At 38.2% G+C, this 16724-nt stretch overlaps 1 protein-coding gene across 8 annotated transcripts in view; it reads left to right on the forward strand.

Moving 5' to 3' along the window:
• Window positions 1-16724, forward strand: part of Mier1 (MIER1 transcriptional regulator) — a 57268-nt gene that overhangs the window by 2308 nt on the left and 38236 nt on the right. For 2 of the 8 annotated variants that reach the window (XM_059254591.1, XM_059254592.1), the window contains exons 3-5: window positions 1648-1724; window positions 11305-11329; window positions 15633-15778. In XM_059254591.1, the coding sequence (XP_059110574.1) occupies window positions 1665-1724; window positions 11305-11329; window positions 15633-15778 (231 nt within the window). In that variant the 5' untranslated portion in view covers window positions 1648-1664. Of the gene's footprint in view, window positions 1-1647; window positions 1725-2887; window positions 2988-11304; window positions 11330-11459; window positions 11497-15632; window positions 15779-16724 lie in introns of those variants that run through there. The other 6 variants (XM_059254590.1, XM_059254595.1, XM_059254597.1 and 3 more) reach the window with 5 other exon arrangements.

Below are 16724 nucleotides of genomic sequence, written 5' to 3' on the forward strand. Positions count from 1 at the left end.
GGGCCTCACATGCTAGGCAAGTATTTTACCACTGAGCTATACCCCCAGCTCTCATTTAACTTTTGCATGGAGAATTCAGTAATTGGCATAAAAGAATACATTGCTGGATAGAATAGTTGTGAGTAGCTTAATGTGGTAAAAATTAATGTTAAGTTTCCCCAAAATAAGGAGGCTTTTTAGGTTTATTTAGACCTTATATAGTGTTTTTTGTTTGTTTTGAGATAGAAAACAAAAACCTTGCATATGAGTTGGAATCAGCTACATTTTTTACATTAACTTAGTTTAATATAGAATTCTAACAGAGTTAAAACACTTTGCATGTCACATTAATAAATTCTAATGAGTTTGATCAGGTTATTGGTGAATTTTTCTATGCGTTTTACTCTGCCATGACCTGTTTTCGGATACATGTTTTTTGTTAGCCCAAGTATAAATTTGGACTGTTTGCACTTGAGTACGAAGATGTTTCTTGAATTTATAGAGAGCTGAAGAACTGGGAGTGGTGGGTGAAAGTGAGGAAGTAGCTTCTGGCTTGTAAGACAGGGAAGACTGAGCCAAGCATTTGAACTGTTGTTGAAAAGAGCAGCCTCTTAAAGAGGCACAGCGAAGTCTCTGGAAGTCTGTAAACACAGGCAGAGAAGCTTGGGAGTGGGAACTCCCTGGCAGATCCTACCTCTGCCACAGGAAGATAGGAGTAGTGAGTTCTTACACATCTGACACCCAAGGGGTAGGGAAGGGTTTTCAGAAAGACATAGCTTTTCTTGAAGGTGGTTTCTGCAGCTCTGAACAATGGGATTGTCAATAGGACCAAATGCAGGTATACTGAGTTCAGCAGTAATGAGTTGTGTATGACCTACTGTATTAGAGCCATTCCTCTTTTTTTCTCCAGAATGTCTCGAAAACACTGCACTCCAGTTTATTTTTCCAAGAGGAAATATTTAGAGGGAATTGCACCCCCCCCCAAAGGATAATGCCATTTAACGTGAATACTATTGATTGGCAATATCAGTTAACTTAAAGGCGATTAGCAATAAGATAAGTGCCTATTCAGAATGTTACAGACTTGATGTTCTGACATGAGGGCTCACCCCATAGCTCGAGGAATCTGAGTCTGCTCTTTACCACCGCTGGGATGTTTGTTGATGTTTTAACTGAAGGCTCAAAGACTCAAAGAACTAAAGCAAGTTATACTTTTGTATTAAATATCAACAATACTCCAACTTTCCTTTTAGTGGCCAGCTAAAACCCATCTATATTAACCATTCATAATTTAGTGCCAAGTCCTCCTTCAGCACCATGGTATAGCTACCTCTAAGACCTCTATTATTTTTACCTGTGCCCACCTCTGGCCCACGCACATTCATTGGTCTTTGCCTTTAGCTTTTTTTCATCTAGTGAGAACTATTTGGACAGGGACTAACATTTTTAAAAAGTTCAAAGTAGTGCCTTAATTTAATAAAACTATATATACATACATATACCTGTGCTAAAATATTTATTTCCCTCCAGGAATTTGTGGGGGGAGGAAGCTTTTAATCTTTAAAATAAAGTGAAAATACTGTACAGTGCAGTTAATGGTAAGAATTGTTTGTAGATTTGGGAACCTTAAAGTTTTCCTTTCTCTTCTTTCCCTTGCTTTTCTTTCAGTAGAAAATGTGCATCAGATGTTTATGTTTAATTGGTTTACAGACTGTCTCTGGATTCTTTTCCTGTCAAATTACAAGGTAATGTCCTTTCACTTAGCAGCTACTTCATATACCTGTAAATGCAGTTTATTCATGCACAAATTGTTATTGGGCTTAAGACGTTCAGGTTCATGTTCAGTGTTTAGAAATGGGAAAAGGCTTGATGAGATCTAGAATTTTAAGGAAGTAGAAATAATTTAAGAAATCAGCATTCCCCCATATTACATTATAAGTATGAAGTTTAAGAAAGTTATGTATGTACACATTTGCACAATGCATTGTTAGTCATTGTATATTACTTAGAGGTAATGAGTATCATTTAACTGATTGATTTTGGTAGTCATTTTGAAACTTCATTAAGAAAAATCCTTATTTAGGAAAAAAGCTGGTCTTTTAAAAAAAAAAAGCCTTTTAAACTTCTGGTTTAGCAAAATATCTTACTGCTCATTATAATATCAGCCTTAAATCTATTTTAGCCAGCATCTACTTTAGGAAATTGGAATAAATCATTGGCCCTGGCCATTGTCAGTATGGACCTCAAGGCCATTTAGTAACCCCAGGCCAGTACATTAAAACAAACTTTCTACTTGCAGGTATTTTAGGCATTGCAAGTAAGTAGGTTCTGTCTCCCTGCAGTCAAATAGACATCCACCGAAGAGCAGCTTTTCATTACTTTACATTTGAAACTTTCGTGTAGTTGTGCATAAATTCCTCCGATGCAGAGCTGTGTTGCTAGTGGTTGCAAAAAGTGAGGAAAACCCTAACATCCTTTGCTCTTCATCTTTGCGCTCTGCCAGTTTGGGCAGCCAGGGTTTTCTTGTCGGGAATCACCAGGGGAAGTATTTGTCGGAGCGCGCTTCGTGCTGCTGTTGTGTCCGGGCAACATCTGTTTTCTAGCTAACACTCCAGAAGTGACCGACGTGTAGAATAGGAGGCATTTTTCCGCTTGCGGCGTGAGTGCCCCGCGGGGCCCTCTCCCGGACCTCGCGCGCGCGCGCCGCCCCGGTGCCGAGTGGCGGCTCTCCGGCCCGCCCCTCGCGCGCTCCCCGGGGACGGCGGCCACGGGGCCGCGCGCGCCCTGCTCCGCGCGTGCCCGCGGGCCTCTCCCCTCCCGTCCCACCGAGCAGGGCGCCGCGAGGGGGCGGAGCGGGGTGTGGTGGCGCGCTCGGGCGGCTCCTGCGCGTTCCCGCCGAGGCGGCGGCGGAGACGGCGGCGGGATCCCCGCGGCCCAGGCGCACATCCGGGTTCTGGCCGCGACCCGCCGCGGCGATGTGACCCGGTGGCGCGGCCAACATGGCGGAGGTAAGAACGAGCGCCCCTCCCCGGCGGGGCCTCAGTGGAGGGCTGCGGGCGGGAGGCGCGGGCCTGCCCGGGTCGGGCCTGTGGCGCCGCTGCCCACCTGTTGTCCGGCCGGGCAGCCGGGCTGGGCTCCGCGGAACTTAGTTGGGTGGAGAGGCTCTGTCGGACTTGAGGCACTTGGGAGGCGGCTGCGGCGTGAGGAGCGGGCGAGGGCGCCCGTCCGGAAGCCGCCCGTGGCGCAACTTCACCGGCCGGCCCGCTCGTCCGCCCGCCCGCCCGCCCGCGCGGCCCGCGGACTTCGCACAGCCTGCTCCAGCGAACTTTCTTCCCTCCGAGCCCAGACGTCGCTGCGCCCGCCCGCGGCTGCTGACCTGCGGTCTGGGTCGGGGGGGGGGGGGGGGGGAACAAGCTGACCCGCCTTTGATTAATTTAGTAATTTCCTTGATAGTGTGTAGGTGAGCAGGAAAAATTAACCCAGTAGGCCCTATCCAGCTTCAAACTTGGGATTCTAACCCCAGACAGAACCTCTAAGTTTCTTTTCCACCCTCTACCTCTTGAACTGGCTGGTTTTTTTTTTTTTTCCTTTAAAAAACCAAAACCAAAAAACTTTACAAATGAAAGTATCAAAGCTGTCTGTTATTTACTCTATTTTCTTTTTGCCTATTATTGACCTTTTTTTCTTCTTTTCTTGGAGGAAGCTTTTCTTGTTTCTCTTGCTATAGGATAGAACCCAAGGGTCTTGTGCACAGCAGACAAGCAAACTCTCTACCACTTAGCCGCATCCCTTTCCAGCCTTCTTCATGTCTAGTAAACAAGTTCCCCTGGTTAGCGCTCAGATTGGGAGGCAAACAAGGTGGTTTAGGATTAATTAGGCCTTAGAATATGCTTTAGGAAATTTTAACATTCTGTCTGTTTTTAAGCCTTTAAACATCAGTTCTGTAGTTTGCTTTGTTTAATTTTTACCCGTGAATTTCATTATTATTTATTCCCCTGGAGTTCACATTGTTATATTTGGACCTTTTGGATCTCTATTGAGGCAAATCGTGTAAATACTTGATTTAGTAAGGCAGAAAATTGCCAGACATTTCCATTTTTTTATGTCAAAGGCACCAGAAATTAGATTGAGGAAGTGATTTTATTTACCACTTAGCTCTCAGTTTTCAACGCCTTCATTTGCTAAATGAAGTGGATAGTGACTACTTTTGTTTATACATAATATCCTTAAATCTTGGAATACAGAAGCATAAGATGGTGGGCCTTTCATGTACTAGTCAGGCTTCCTGGAGTAGTTTTTGGGGTGTTAACTTGTATTACAGAATTGCCTTTATATTTATGTCTTGGATTTTTTGCTATTGAAGAAAGAAGAGGTTTTTTATGGTAGTAGGACTATTTGCTGCCAGTATTGAAAATACTTAATGTTACTGACTTACCGCCAAAACGTGTTATGTCTGTTTTCATTTTCTTTACCTATTCATAGTTAAAGAATTGCAAGACCTGAGTTTAGTGAACACGGTGCTTTTATTTCACTTCAGTGTGCCTGGTTTGATCCACTCACCTGAGTGTTCTGAACTCCATTCCTGGTGAGGTCTGACTCCTGTGCTATAAGAGGAAGTAGAATATCTAGTTGGATTTCCAGGCATCTTACCAGTTAACCTCCACTGGATTCCCTTTTGCTGAAAACCCACTGGATACATGGAGCAGTGACTCAGTGCTGTACTGTGGCCCAAGGCTTATGTAGTCATATCCCCATAGCAAGTTATCGAAAGTAGCTTTGGGTACAAAAATACTGAAACTCAAGTTTAAAGAAACCACACCTAAAAACTTGACTTCCAGCATACTGAGAACATTATTTTGTTACATTAGCATTTTTGTTTTAGAAATTAAAGGGAAGAGGTGTGCTAAAACTGACTATTTTTCTAGTTTAAGCCATTCTTAGGTATTTCATCATGTGGAGATGGAATTTTTATGATTTGCAGGAACACCTGGATGGTTCAATTTCAAGAACTTGACTTGTTTTCATTGCATCTGTTTAATGGTCTGGAATATATTTTATATTCTTTGAGTGTTGATAGGTTGCTCTTTGCTTTGCTGTGTAGGATAGAACCCAAGGGTCTTGTGGAACATAGAGGAGTGTAGGAACTTCATGTGTCAATGAAAATGTCCTAACATAGGTGAAGTGACAAGTAAATTATAGTTTTCCTTGTCTCAATTCTTTACTAAATGGGATTTTTCTTAAGAACAATAGTTGTGAAAAAAATTGGTGGAGAGATGATTGGTTAAAAATGTTTTTACTTATCTCTGTATAGACTTAATAGGGTTGGTCTCTATGATGTATGCAGCAAAGAATTTGCATTCTGAACTACTATACTTTTGATTAAGCAAAACTGAGGGCAGTATGCATTTATTTGATAAGTACGGGGGAAATTGAAGCTTTTTGAAGAAGCATAACTCCAAACGAAAATTTAAGTATTCTGCTTGTAGACGTATGTTGTTCTTTCCTACTTCAGAGATTGATCTTGACATTGTTTTTCTAGAAAAATACTTGATTTGTAAATTTAAGTGGCATAAATACGGTTATAATATGTAATGTTTTTTTTTTTTTATTTGTTGTCTTTTTATACTGATCTGGTCATCTTTGTGAGTTTATAACAGGAAGTATACATTTAGTGGTTCTTCAGTTGTGGGCGTGTTAAAATGTATTTCATGTGCACAGAAGAATTAGTATATGCTCCCCTTCTTCGTTCTTTTTAGTAATATTTCCCAGTGCTTATTATAACTTAAGATTACTTACCATAGGCTTACTAAAGGAGGCTCTCCTAGTTACGCTAAAAGGAAGGAAATTACAGAGTAGTCACAGTTTGACAAAGTCGGGGAGGAGAAAAAAATAAGGGGAAGGAATAGTTGATCCTTAGGGCTTTATAAGGAATGTGGTGCAGGGACCTTTGGGAACAAAGAATTTTGTCATTTATTTCATAGTATGTAAACATACACAGATTCTTTTAAAAAAAATAATAAGCCACAGTACAATTTAAGATCTCTTTTATTCACCTGAGCCTGCCTTCTGTAACAAAATATTTAAATGGACTTGCTTAATATATTAGTTTAAATATTTTCAGTAATGGTACATTTATTTACTATTATATCCATCCCTCTTAAAAATATTTACTTGTTTAGCATTATTTGAATTTGCTTGGATTTTGGGTTGTTGTTTGTTTTTAAGGTAATCGGATTGTGTTTCTCTTCAGTGTTAATTTCCCTTAACAGCAGTAAATTTAAACTATAAGCAGTTCTCTGTAGTGGTGATGAGTTTTATTTTCTCTGCTTATTATTTGTTCCTGAAAGCTATCCGGAATAGTCAGGAACTCCAGTACTGCATGACAGTCCTGAAATATTTAATAATTTGGTGCGACTAAGAGTCAATGCACTTGATAACCTAGGTGGGAGAAATAAGAGAAGTGAGTTAATTTAAGGTAATGTTGGTGAAACTAATCTATTTCCCTTATTATGGAAATAAACAGCTATATTAAAATTTCTTGCTTGATATTCAGATCAAATCTTGTGTGCTTTCAAAGGATTAACAAATGGCTTCAGAATTCATAGCAGTGACTAAACTGTTGCTTGGGCTTTTCGATGGCTATGTAACTGTTAAAAAGTATGTGTGTGCATGCGTGTGGTGTGTGTGTGTGTGTGTGTGTGTGTGTGTGTGTGTTTCTAAAGCAGCACCACACAATAGCTTTATGCCGATTGAGATTGCCCTTTCCTGTAGTCATAGATTTAAAAAATCAAGTCAGAAAACAGTATTCAACTTACCCACCTTTTAGCTGCATTTTGAATAATTCATAATGAAAGTAAACCTAAGTTTCAAAGGAACTTAAAGAATTGTAAGGCTTTTCACCATAGAGAAAATGAAACTGATCGGTGTTAATGCACTTTGTCCTACATAACACAATTAGTCTGTGTAGCACAGTCAAGTCTCAGACCCAGACTTCTGTGTTTCTGGTGCTTGTCTTCCATAATGCCATTCTACCTTCGGAAATATTGCTGCTTTACTAAATTTCCTAATTTCAACTTCAAGTAGTCTGGAGAGTAACAGCATTTCCGAGAGTAAAGAGAAATTTGACTGATACACGTTTGTATGGAAGAGAGTAGAATGGTAAGCCATTGACACAGTATGCCTGCAGTATGCATCCTGGTAGGCTTCCCAAACTCCATCTGAGCCTGTTACCTCAATTCCTTCATGAATCTGGTTTATCTTCTACCTTCCTAAGAAAGTGATGCAACACTTAAAGAAATGGTGATAGAATTGGTTTGAGGGGGAAAGTCATTTTTCTTTTTACTGAAGATCTAGTGAATCCTTTGAACACATTGAGTTTTGTAAAAATAATAGTAATCTAGTCTCTCTTTTTCTAGAGTTGGTCTTTGACTCTCACAAATTAGGGTTTTCTGTTTTAGAGAAGTGAAGAATTGAACACAGTTGAGGCACTGATATTAGAGCAGTGACCTTATCAACAGAATCACTAACTGTGGCGGGGGGGGGGGGGGGGGGGGGGGGGGTGGGGGGGGGTGGGGGGGGTGGGGGGGGTGGTATACAGGAGGAATGTAGCAGAGCTCCTGCTTTTATTTCAGCCTGTTTTTATTCTTTGATGTCCTTCTGCCTAGTTAGTTTTCTATCCCACATAAACATGTATAGACCAAAAATAAAACTGTAACTTTAAAAAGTTATAATTAAGAAATAGTAAAACGCACTAGTTTTTTAGGTTTTTATTTTGTTTTGATGTTTTTGAGACAGGGTTTCTGTGTAGCACTGGCTTTCCTGGAACTCAGTCTGTAGACCAGGCTAGCCTCGAGCTCAGATACACCTGCCTCTGCCTCCCCAATGCTGGGATTAAAGAGCACTAGTGCTTTGTTTTGTTTAAAAAAAAAAAATTTAAGAGACTTATAATTCCACAAGATAATCCTCATTTTCTTTTTTTAAAAGAATGAGTAATATGTGAAAACAATTGAAAATTCCAGCAATACAGAAAAACATAAAATGGAAAAGCACTCTACTTCCTGACCCATTCACTGGATATAGCTATTATTACTGATTTTATTAAACTCTTAATATCTTTTCTAGTCCTCTTTTAGCTCAAACACATAATCTGTTTCATCATCATACCAGAGACTCGTGGTGTTCTGTTACTTGGAAGAACCATGTATCATTTCTAAACTACATAAATAATGAATTTAAAATTTCCACCCAACTCTTCGCTTTAAACAAGCTATGGTAATACATAATACACACACACACACACACACACACAACACACACATTCACCTATACGGGTAATAGTAGGCTGTGTTGATGTGGGTAAAAGATCTCCTAAATGGTTGCAGTCATTCATATTTTTCCTTTTAGCAATAATGTGAGTCTATTTTAAGTATTTTATTCCTCTAATTTTTTTGTTTAGTTCATAAAAATAAATATTGTTAAAAATAAGTACTTACAGTTTTGTTTTGTCTTCTTTCTTCTTTCTAACTTACTGTAATATTAAAAGGTAAATGATCCAAGCTGTTTTGGAGTAGATTATTGAATCAAGACTAGTTCCTAAAGAAACATAACTGTTGAGCAAGATAAATAATCAGTTTGTTTTCATATTTTAAGCATGCTTTGAGCTGGTAAAAAGGTTTTAGAAATGGAGAGTAATGAGGAAAAAAGGAACAGCGAGGTTTGACTTTGTCACAGAGGTATGAGGTGTAGGGGATCTTGAGTGATAGGCTTCCTCGGTTCTGTCTTCACCACCACCATGGAACTTTATCTTTTCAGTGCGTAACTCGAGTTTACTGGGTGTGAAATGAGTGGGCACAATAGGTGTTGGTGCTACATTATGATTAAAATAAAGGAGCTCCATTTGAGAATGTGTAGCACTATGAATGTGTGTGTGTGTGTGTGTGTGTGTGTGTGTATTCTGTTACCTTGCATGTCTATAAAAATGCTCTCATTCTATATTGAAACCCCTATATTGTGATAGTAAATACAACTTTATCTTGAAAGAATCATTTTTATCATTTGAATAAAAGTAGTGCTCACAGTAAGAACTTTTAAAATGCTTGTTTTCAGCAGGTAATCTTTGATTTAATTGGATGCAATAAAGTTACAATAAACTATTCTCACCCTTTCCTTCTAAACTGGTAAAATTTTATTTGTGAAATAAAGAACTAAAATGTATAGACACTTATCTTGTCCTGTCCTTCTCCAGCTTGTGAATACTATCATCAAGACCAGCATGTCTGACAGTGTTAAATCTCTTTGAACATTAAGAGAGTACCTTGTGCTTAACAATGCCACCAGTCCTTTAAACACAGGCCTCTTGAGGAATAGAAAGTATTCGGGGCCTTTTTAGAACTTCAAGCTGGAAACTGTTTGCGGATAATACTCATTAGTGTGATATTGTTATTTACTGCTGGTGAAAGGCCTCTTATAAACTCAAGCACACAGCTTCCATATTCAGTATCTTGTTATTGATAATAGCTAATGCTTTTAAACCTTTTCAAGTCCAGTAGTAGTTATTTTTAGCCAAAAGATGTCGTCCCCCACCCCCCTTTTTTAGGTGAGGTCTCACTGTATATTTCTGTCTGGTCTGGAACTCACTATGTAGACCAGACCAGCCTCGGACTCACTTAACTTTGCCTGCCTCTGCCTCCTGAGTACTAGGATTAAAGTTGTACCAACATACTTGATTTCAGAAAGCTTTTTTCTTTTTTAATCAGAAGACTATAAAACATTGTAATGTTAAAAAATAATTATGTTCAGGAGCTGTGTATCTTTGAGACCTAATCTGTAAGAAGTTGTGGTTGTTTATGCCATATATATTTGTTTCAGACATTTACTTGAAAAGGAGTGTGGTGAAGCTTTTCTATAGTACTGATCAACTTGGCACCAAATTGTCCAAAGGTTAGGTTTATAGTTGGGATTAAGATTTTAAAATGTTGATTTGTTGGCTAATAGGTGTGGTGCCTACACCCATTTCACATAAGAACTGTGTAGTTCTGCCCTTTTTATGATTATAATATTATTTCCATGGCCTCCTGCTCTCCAGCTTCTCATTAGAGAAACCAAACTAAACAATTATCTTAACTGTTTTGGCCTGCTGACTTTGAAATAATGATGGTGTGGTGTAAGAAATATATAATACTGTCTACACTGTTAGGGTTTGGTTGTTGTTGTTGTTGTTAGAAAAACCGTGTTGAAGGGATGAACTTCTCTTACTAAAGTTTATTGGTAGAAATTGGACCTTTGAAAAAGCACCTCAAAAGAAGCCAGCACAACTGGAATCTAGAATACTAGATTTACAATGTAGGCAGGTTTCAAAATGGAACTTAAATACCGCACAGAGATCTGTCTTAGATTCCCTGGCTCTTGAAAACTGAACACTTTTCCCCATTTGTTTTATTACCTTACCTCTTGGTCCTGTTGTGTTTAGCCGAAGAAATATTCTTAATAGCATGCTCTTTTGCCAGTGGCTTCTTCCTTCTCACAACATCCGTGGGCAGCTCTGGTTGAAGTGGCATTTTTTAAGTTCTCCCAAGTTACTGAATTTGTCTAGAAGGAATTTATGTTTGAAGACAGAGATAAAATAATTACTCTGTCAGGTGGCAATATTAGTAAAGTAGTTGCTACCAATTTTATCTATATATTTTTCCATTTAAGGTTGGTAATGTGTGAGTGGTACAGTGATACCTGTAAGTTCTGCACTTGGGATGCTGAGGCACGAGATCATGATCAAAGCCATGCTAGATTTTAGAAAGATCTTGTCCTTTTAGAGGGTGAGGTGGAGATATAGCTATTGGTCGAACACTTGCCTAGTGTGTGCGTGTGTGAAGCTCTGGGTTCAGTCCCTGATGTCGTGGTCAGGAGGGAGTGTAATTGTTTCTACCTCCTGTTTCACCATTTGGTTTTGTTTTGAGCTTTAGAAACCACTGATAGCAAATTTTGTGTATGTATGGTTATTTCAATATAAGTAAGATAAAACCTATTACTGAAGACTTTAATATCTAAAACCATACCTCTTAACTCACCTATATTTTTGAGAACTGTGTTTGCTGTTAAAATAAGAATTAACTTCATATTACTATTTTTGCTTCTAAATCAAAGAGTGTTTTAGATTTTTTTGGGGGGGTTAAGCATAATGGAAGGGAAAGATTATGTGAACAATTTCGGTTTGTGTTAGACATTAAAACTTACTGTAAGTTTTTGGTGTCTTTAGTCATTGAGTGATTCTTAGAATGTTTATAAAGGTACACTACACAAAAATGCTAATTTGTTTTCTTTTCCCCTCAGCCATCTGTTGAGTCTTCAAGTCCAGGTAAGTATTTTTATGTGTTTTTATAATCCTGTTTGACTACTTGTCCTGTTAGTTAAGATAAAGGCTAGAGGAGCTAGACTGTCATCTGACTTGCTTTTCTTCTGAATGCTTCTTTTTTCTGGGGAAAAAGAAATGGATGAAATGTTTGACTGCCCATGAAAGTACAGGTGAGGCAAGTTCATCCTCCTAACTGTCTGGGCTTTCTTTCCCTCTCCTCCTCTCTTTGTCCCTCCTTCTCTTCCCTGTCTTCCACTCTTCTCAGTTGCTTTATGCATTTCTTATAGTTTAAAATTGTTATTTAACAGAAAGTGTATGAAATAATGCTTTTGAAAAGGAGTCAGTTAGCTTAAAGATATTCAACATTTTATTTGATAAATTATTAATGTGTTTACCATTGAAGGGCATAGTAAAGTAAGTCAGCCATTCAGCAGAGGAGTTACATTGGAAACATAAGGAATTTATTCATAGATTTGAGTAGGTTGTATATACTTTTAACTGTTCATCTAGGATTTTTATATTCTCTCTTCAATATTGCTCACATTTATTTTTACTCTTTGGGAGTCCTTTGAGGTGTGTTTTGTTTGAAAATAACTCACACATTGAATATTTAGCAAAGTTTAGAATCATGTTGCTGAATTTTGCATATTGAAGATATCTACATTATATTGTAAGTTTATTTTGGATTTTTTTTCATTCATTTTGGGGGGTGGTTGCCCCCCACCCCCAAACAGGGTTTCTCTGTGCAGCCCTGGCTGTCTTGGAACTTGCTCTGTAGATCAGGCTGGCCTTGAACTTAGAGTTCCACTTGCCTCTGCCTCCTGAGTGCTGGGATTAAATCCGAGTCCACCACTGCCCAGCTTGCATTGCAATTTTTAGAAAGCTTTGTGTGCATGCGTGTGTGTGTGTGTGTGTGTGTGTGTGTGTGTGTGTGTGTGTGTGCTTAATATGAATAGTCTTTTAATAGTCCATGATACTTTCCATGGACATAAATTGTTGTGTTCTGGAGGTTGGAGTGCACTATTAAATAACTTGAGTGTTGACTTTACACTTGTTTTTGTCTTTATTTGAGCTAAAAGTAGTTTGTCTTTTTTCTGTATGCTCAAGAGTAAAGTATATTGGTTTTTTGTAACTTTTTTTTTTAACTTTGTGATTTATAAATGAGTTCAGGATGGTAGGAGTTAGAAGTAAACATGAGATCAGAAAAGTGTATATACCCCACTATATAGGTTGTGGGATATAGAAATATTTCAAGTATTTTTTTTCTTTCAAAACTTCAGAAATAAGTTTTGCTGAAAAAAGAAAATGGATTCCCTGTGTTTATTCGTGTAGGGTTGCAGATTCCTTAAGCTTTAGCGTTTCTTTAATAAGTACATAAATATTAGGGCATTTGGCAGAAGGAGCATTTGTTGCTAGCACAATTATAGAGAGTTACAAAAGTTGATAGAATTAAGGATAGAGGCCTCTCTCACGTAAAAAATTATTGTTTAATGGTCATAGGCTGCTCTTCATAGCATCTGTACTTGGGAGTCAATGCTAGCAGTCATAGTCACGTAACTATGCTAAATGACTTATTTATAAGCTCAGTCAGCATCAAGTGCAGGCACAGTATAAAACATAATATATGAGAGTTACAGGGGAGGGTTTTTTTTTAAGAGATTAAATAGGTATACATGATACATCGTAACCTAAAGTTATCTTAGTGCCTTTAAAAAGATGATCCAAAAGTGGATGACAAAGCAGTGATTATCTTAACTCCCTAGCAAAATACTTAACTTGTACAAAGCAAAAGATGTCCTCATTATTGAGGTTCCCTTCCAGGAAACTTTCCTAATAATGGGTCTAAGCATGTGGCAGACAATAATAGAATGGTTAGTGGCTACTTGCAAATAAGGTAGTAAGAACTCACATAAAACAAACACCAGTTTAAAGCAAGAAAATAGTTGAAATTGCAAGTTTATATGTAATATGCATGTGGGAAAGGAGTTGGAATTAGAAGAGCAGCTCATTTACACTTTGGCATTTAATGTAGTGGGGGAGTGAGGTGACAGGTTTTCAAGTAGAACTGTCTGCAAATGATGACAAAAGATAAGAGATTTCAGGTAAGTAGTATGACGTTCATGACTTGGTGCTGTGTTTTAGAGAGTTTGGAAGCAAGTGGGTAAGAGTATAACAATGAGTAGTTAAAATTTAGCATAATTATTTTTGGCAATATCTATACTCAATAAGAACTATGTGAAGCTTAATAATGTCCAGAGGGGTGGTGATGTAATTTTTGTGTGCGTATGGGTGTTTTGCTTGTATGTATTTATATGTACTGTGCACATGCCTGGAGCTCATGGAGTTCAGAAAAAGAATCCCCTAGAACTTGCGTTAAGGATGATTGTGAGCTACCAGGTGGGTGTTAGAAACTGAACCCAGATCCTCTGCAGAAGTCACAAGTACTCCTAACTGCTGAGTCCTCTCTCTCCAGCTCCAGCACTAGAGCCTTTTTAAAAGAGTCTTTCTGTCTGCAAGAGTGAATAAAAGAGTAGCACAGTCTGTGAGACTGCTTTACTGTTGACTGCTAAGTGTCTCAGAAGAAAAGCTTCAGGAAACTGAAAGGATGATAAAACCAGAACTCCAAGTTAATGGTTCTTATTTGTGTTCTCATGAGAACCCTCCTGCCCAGTAGTTCAACTACTGCTATAATACCAATAAAATTAAGACGGTCTGTTGTGAGGAATTAAGACAGGATGCTTTTCTATTTTTTATATAAATCATTCTGAACCTTGCATAATGATTAATAACTCATTTTCATTAAATTCTAGTTTATAATAATTGGATTTGGCATTTATACTTATTTTGTACTTAATATTATTTTTCAAATACTCTCAAAAAGAATTGTGTCTTTCAGGTGTTTTGCCACCTGTTGGCGATTACAGGTCACATATGTTAGTAAACTTAGGCTCTCCTTAAGTGTTCTTTGAGACAAGACATGTAGAGGACTTACAGGAGGTTTGGAGCACTTGAGTTGAAGTTACAGCTGGGACTCGGTTCCATCTTTGCTGTATTTTGAAGTGCTATATATGTTTTTAAGCCTTGGATCTTTCTCCTCCCTCCCCCTTTTAAATGGGGTGATAATACCTACTTCATACCACTGCTTGAGGGTTGAGATAATGTTTGTCAAATGATTGAGCTTATTATTTGGCACATAGTTAAAGGGGGAGGACTCTTCTGAATATTGTGGGAGTTGACCAGGTATACCCTGGTTTCTTCATTTTACTTACCGATTCTCTTATTTAGAGTGAAATAAGGGGATTGGCATGGCTGTTAATGCAACTTTTAATAATTTGAACTGATAAAAAGATCTTTTTTTTCCCCGAGGTCAAATGACATACTTGTCTATAAGTAAGCAGTGCTTTTGCAAACTGAAGTCTTAGTTTGGCAGTAATCAAAATGTGAGAAATGTCTACAGAACACCCACATTCCTAGCTTTTGCAGTCTATTTAAATCTAGTAACATTCCCCCAAACCAGGCTAAATATTGATTAGGATATATCAGTTAATTTGAGTTACTTATATTGCCTTTAATAAAAATTTTATATATGCTTTTAATACATTTTACTTCTCTTACCCCTGAGTTATTTCAAATCAACTGCATAAGTTCAAGATAATTACTCAAATATTAGAATATGTTTTCAAGGTAGTGCTGATCGTATATTTTCACTAGATGGGCAAGTGTTGCTTAACAGCAAGCACACATTCTGATAAACTGAGGTGGTTGAGCAGTTATCATAGAGCATACCTCTACAAGCCTACCGCATACCTACCTATACTATATGATGTGGCCACTGTCATATGCACAGCCTGTCATCAACCTAGAAAATCACTCTACAGTATGTGACTGTTCAGATTTTCAAGGACCAAAGAGATTTTCAAACCTTAAACAGGTGGTTTAAAATGGTTTTGTTTTCCCCCTCCACAAAAAAAGTCGATTCTTACTTGATGGAGCTCTTTTTTCTTTATAACTTAGTTTCCTGTTTACAAGATTACAACAAAAATTTTAAGTTAAAAATATTCTACCCCAATTTCACAGTGTAACATATAGGAGTAGCATGGCAAACAGTAGTTCCTAGTAAGAGCTTTTTGGGAGTGGGGATGAGTAAAGCTAGTTTTTTAAAGCAAAAACATTTACTGTGTCTATCTTTTTCCTGGTCCTTTTTTACTTACATCCAGCCTCATATAAACAATGCATATATACTAAAATAACATTGGTAAGATGCACTTAATTTGGTTTACCGTACATCTGGAAATGTTCTTTATAGGAGGCTCAGCAACATCAGAGGACCATGAGTTTGATCCATCAGCTGACATGCTGGTTCATGATTTTGATGATGAGCGAACATTAGAAGAAGAAGAAATGATGGAAGGAGAGACAAACTTCAGTTCTGAAATAGAGGATCTTGCAAGGGTAAATGACCTATACTAGCAGTGATGTGGTGCGGCATGTGGAGCGGGGGCACTGGAGACTTCGGTGCTCTGTTTATGCTGGAAATTTTAAATACCCCAACCGTCGGTGGGGTAGTTAACATTTGAAATTGGGGCTAAAAAAAAATTATTGTGTAAAATTCAATAGTAATTTTTGGTGAAACATCATAGATCTGTCAGAAATGGGCCATGAAAGGATCCTAAATTTTCTCTTGTGGCCTCCTCCCACCAGTTACTGCATCTTTTATTTACTCTCTGCAAAGCCTAAATGTCTTAAGCGTCATCCTTTTCCTCTCTTTGATTAAAGTTCTAGATTGTGTCTCCCTCTTGCTATCAGTGTTATCTTTGACCTTTCTACACCCATTGTTCTTCTCATTCTTGGAGCTTTTCTCATTGGTATTCAACACAGCTGACCATTCTCTCTCCACTCTGCTTTTCCCTGTACTCCGTTTTCTCTTCAGTGTCCTCTGCACATTCCTCTTTACCTAAAGTTTAAGTGTTTGTACTTCTTGGTTATTGGTGCCAGACCTATTCTTCTGTTCTTGTCTCTCTTAGGTAAATGCTCAGAACATACTATAAAGGTCAGCTGCATCAGAATGTGCTATAGACTTAATAAATACAGCAGATCTTCCAAGGTGGGCTCCCAGTCTACATCTTCATTAAGCAAGTTTGAGCCACCTGCATACCAAATCTGAAAACTACCAGCCTGTGTGATCTAATCTATTTCATGGTCTCTGCTCAGTTCTTCTTGGTTTGTATTTCTGGCTTAACTCTTCCATCTCATTCTCCAACTTGACTTTTTCCTTAAACATTTCAGCAGCTATCTCTAAAATTGTGAACACTTAAAACAATACTTACTGTTCCCTCCTTACCTGTTCCTTCTCTGTCTATAAAAAATGTCACCTTAAAAACTACTTACATTTATTTAC

Source organism: Peromyscus eremicus, chromosome 2 (genome assembly GCF_949786415.1).
Source record: "Peromyscus eremicus chromosome 2, PerEre_H2_v1, whole genome shotgun sequence".
Taxonomy (NCBI): Eukaryota; Metazoa; Chordata; class Mammalia; order Rodentia; family Cricetidae; genus Peromyscus; species Peromyscus eremicus.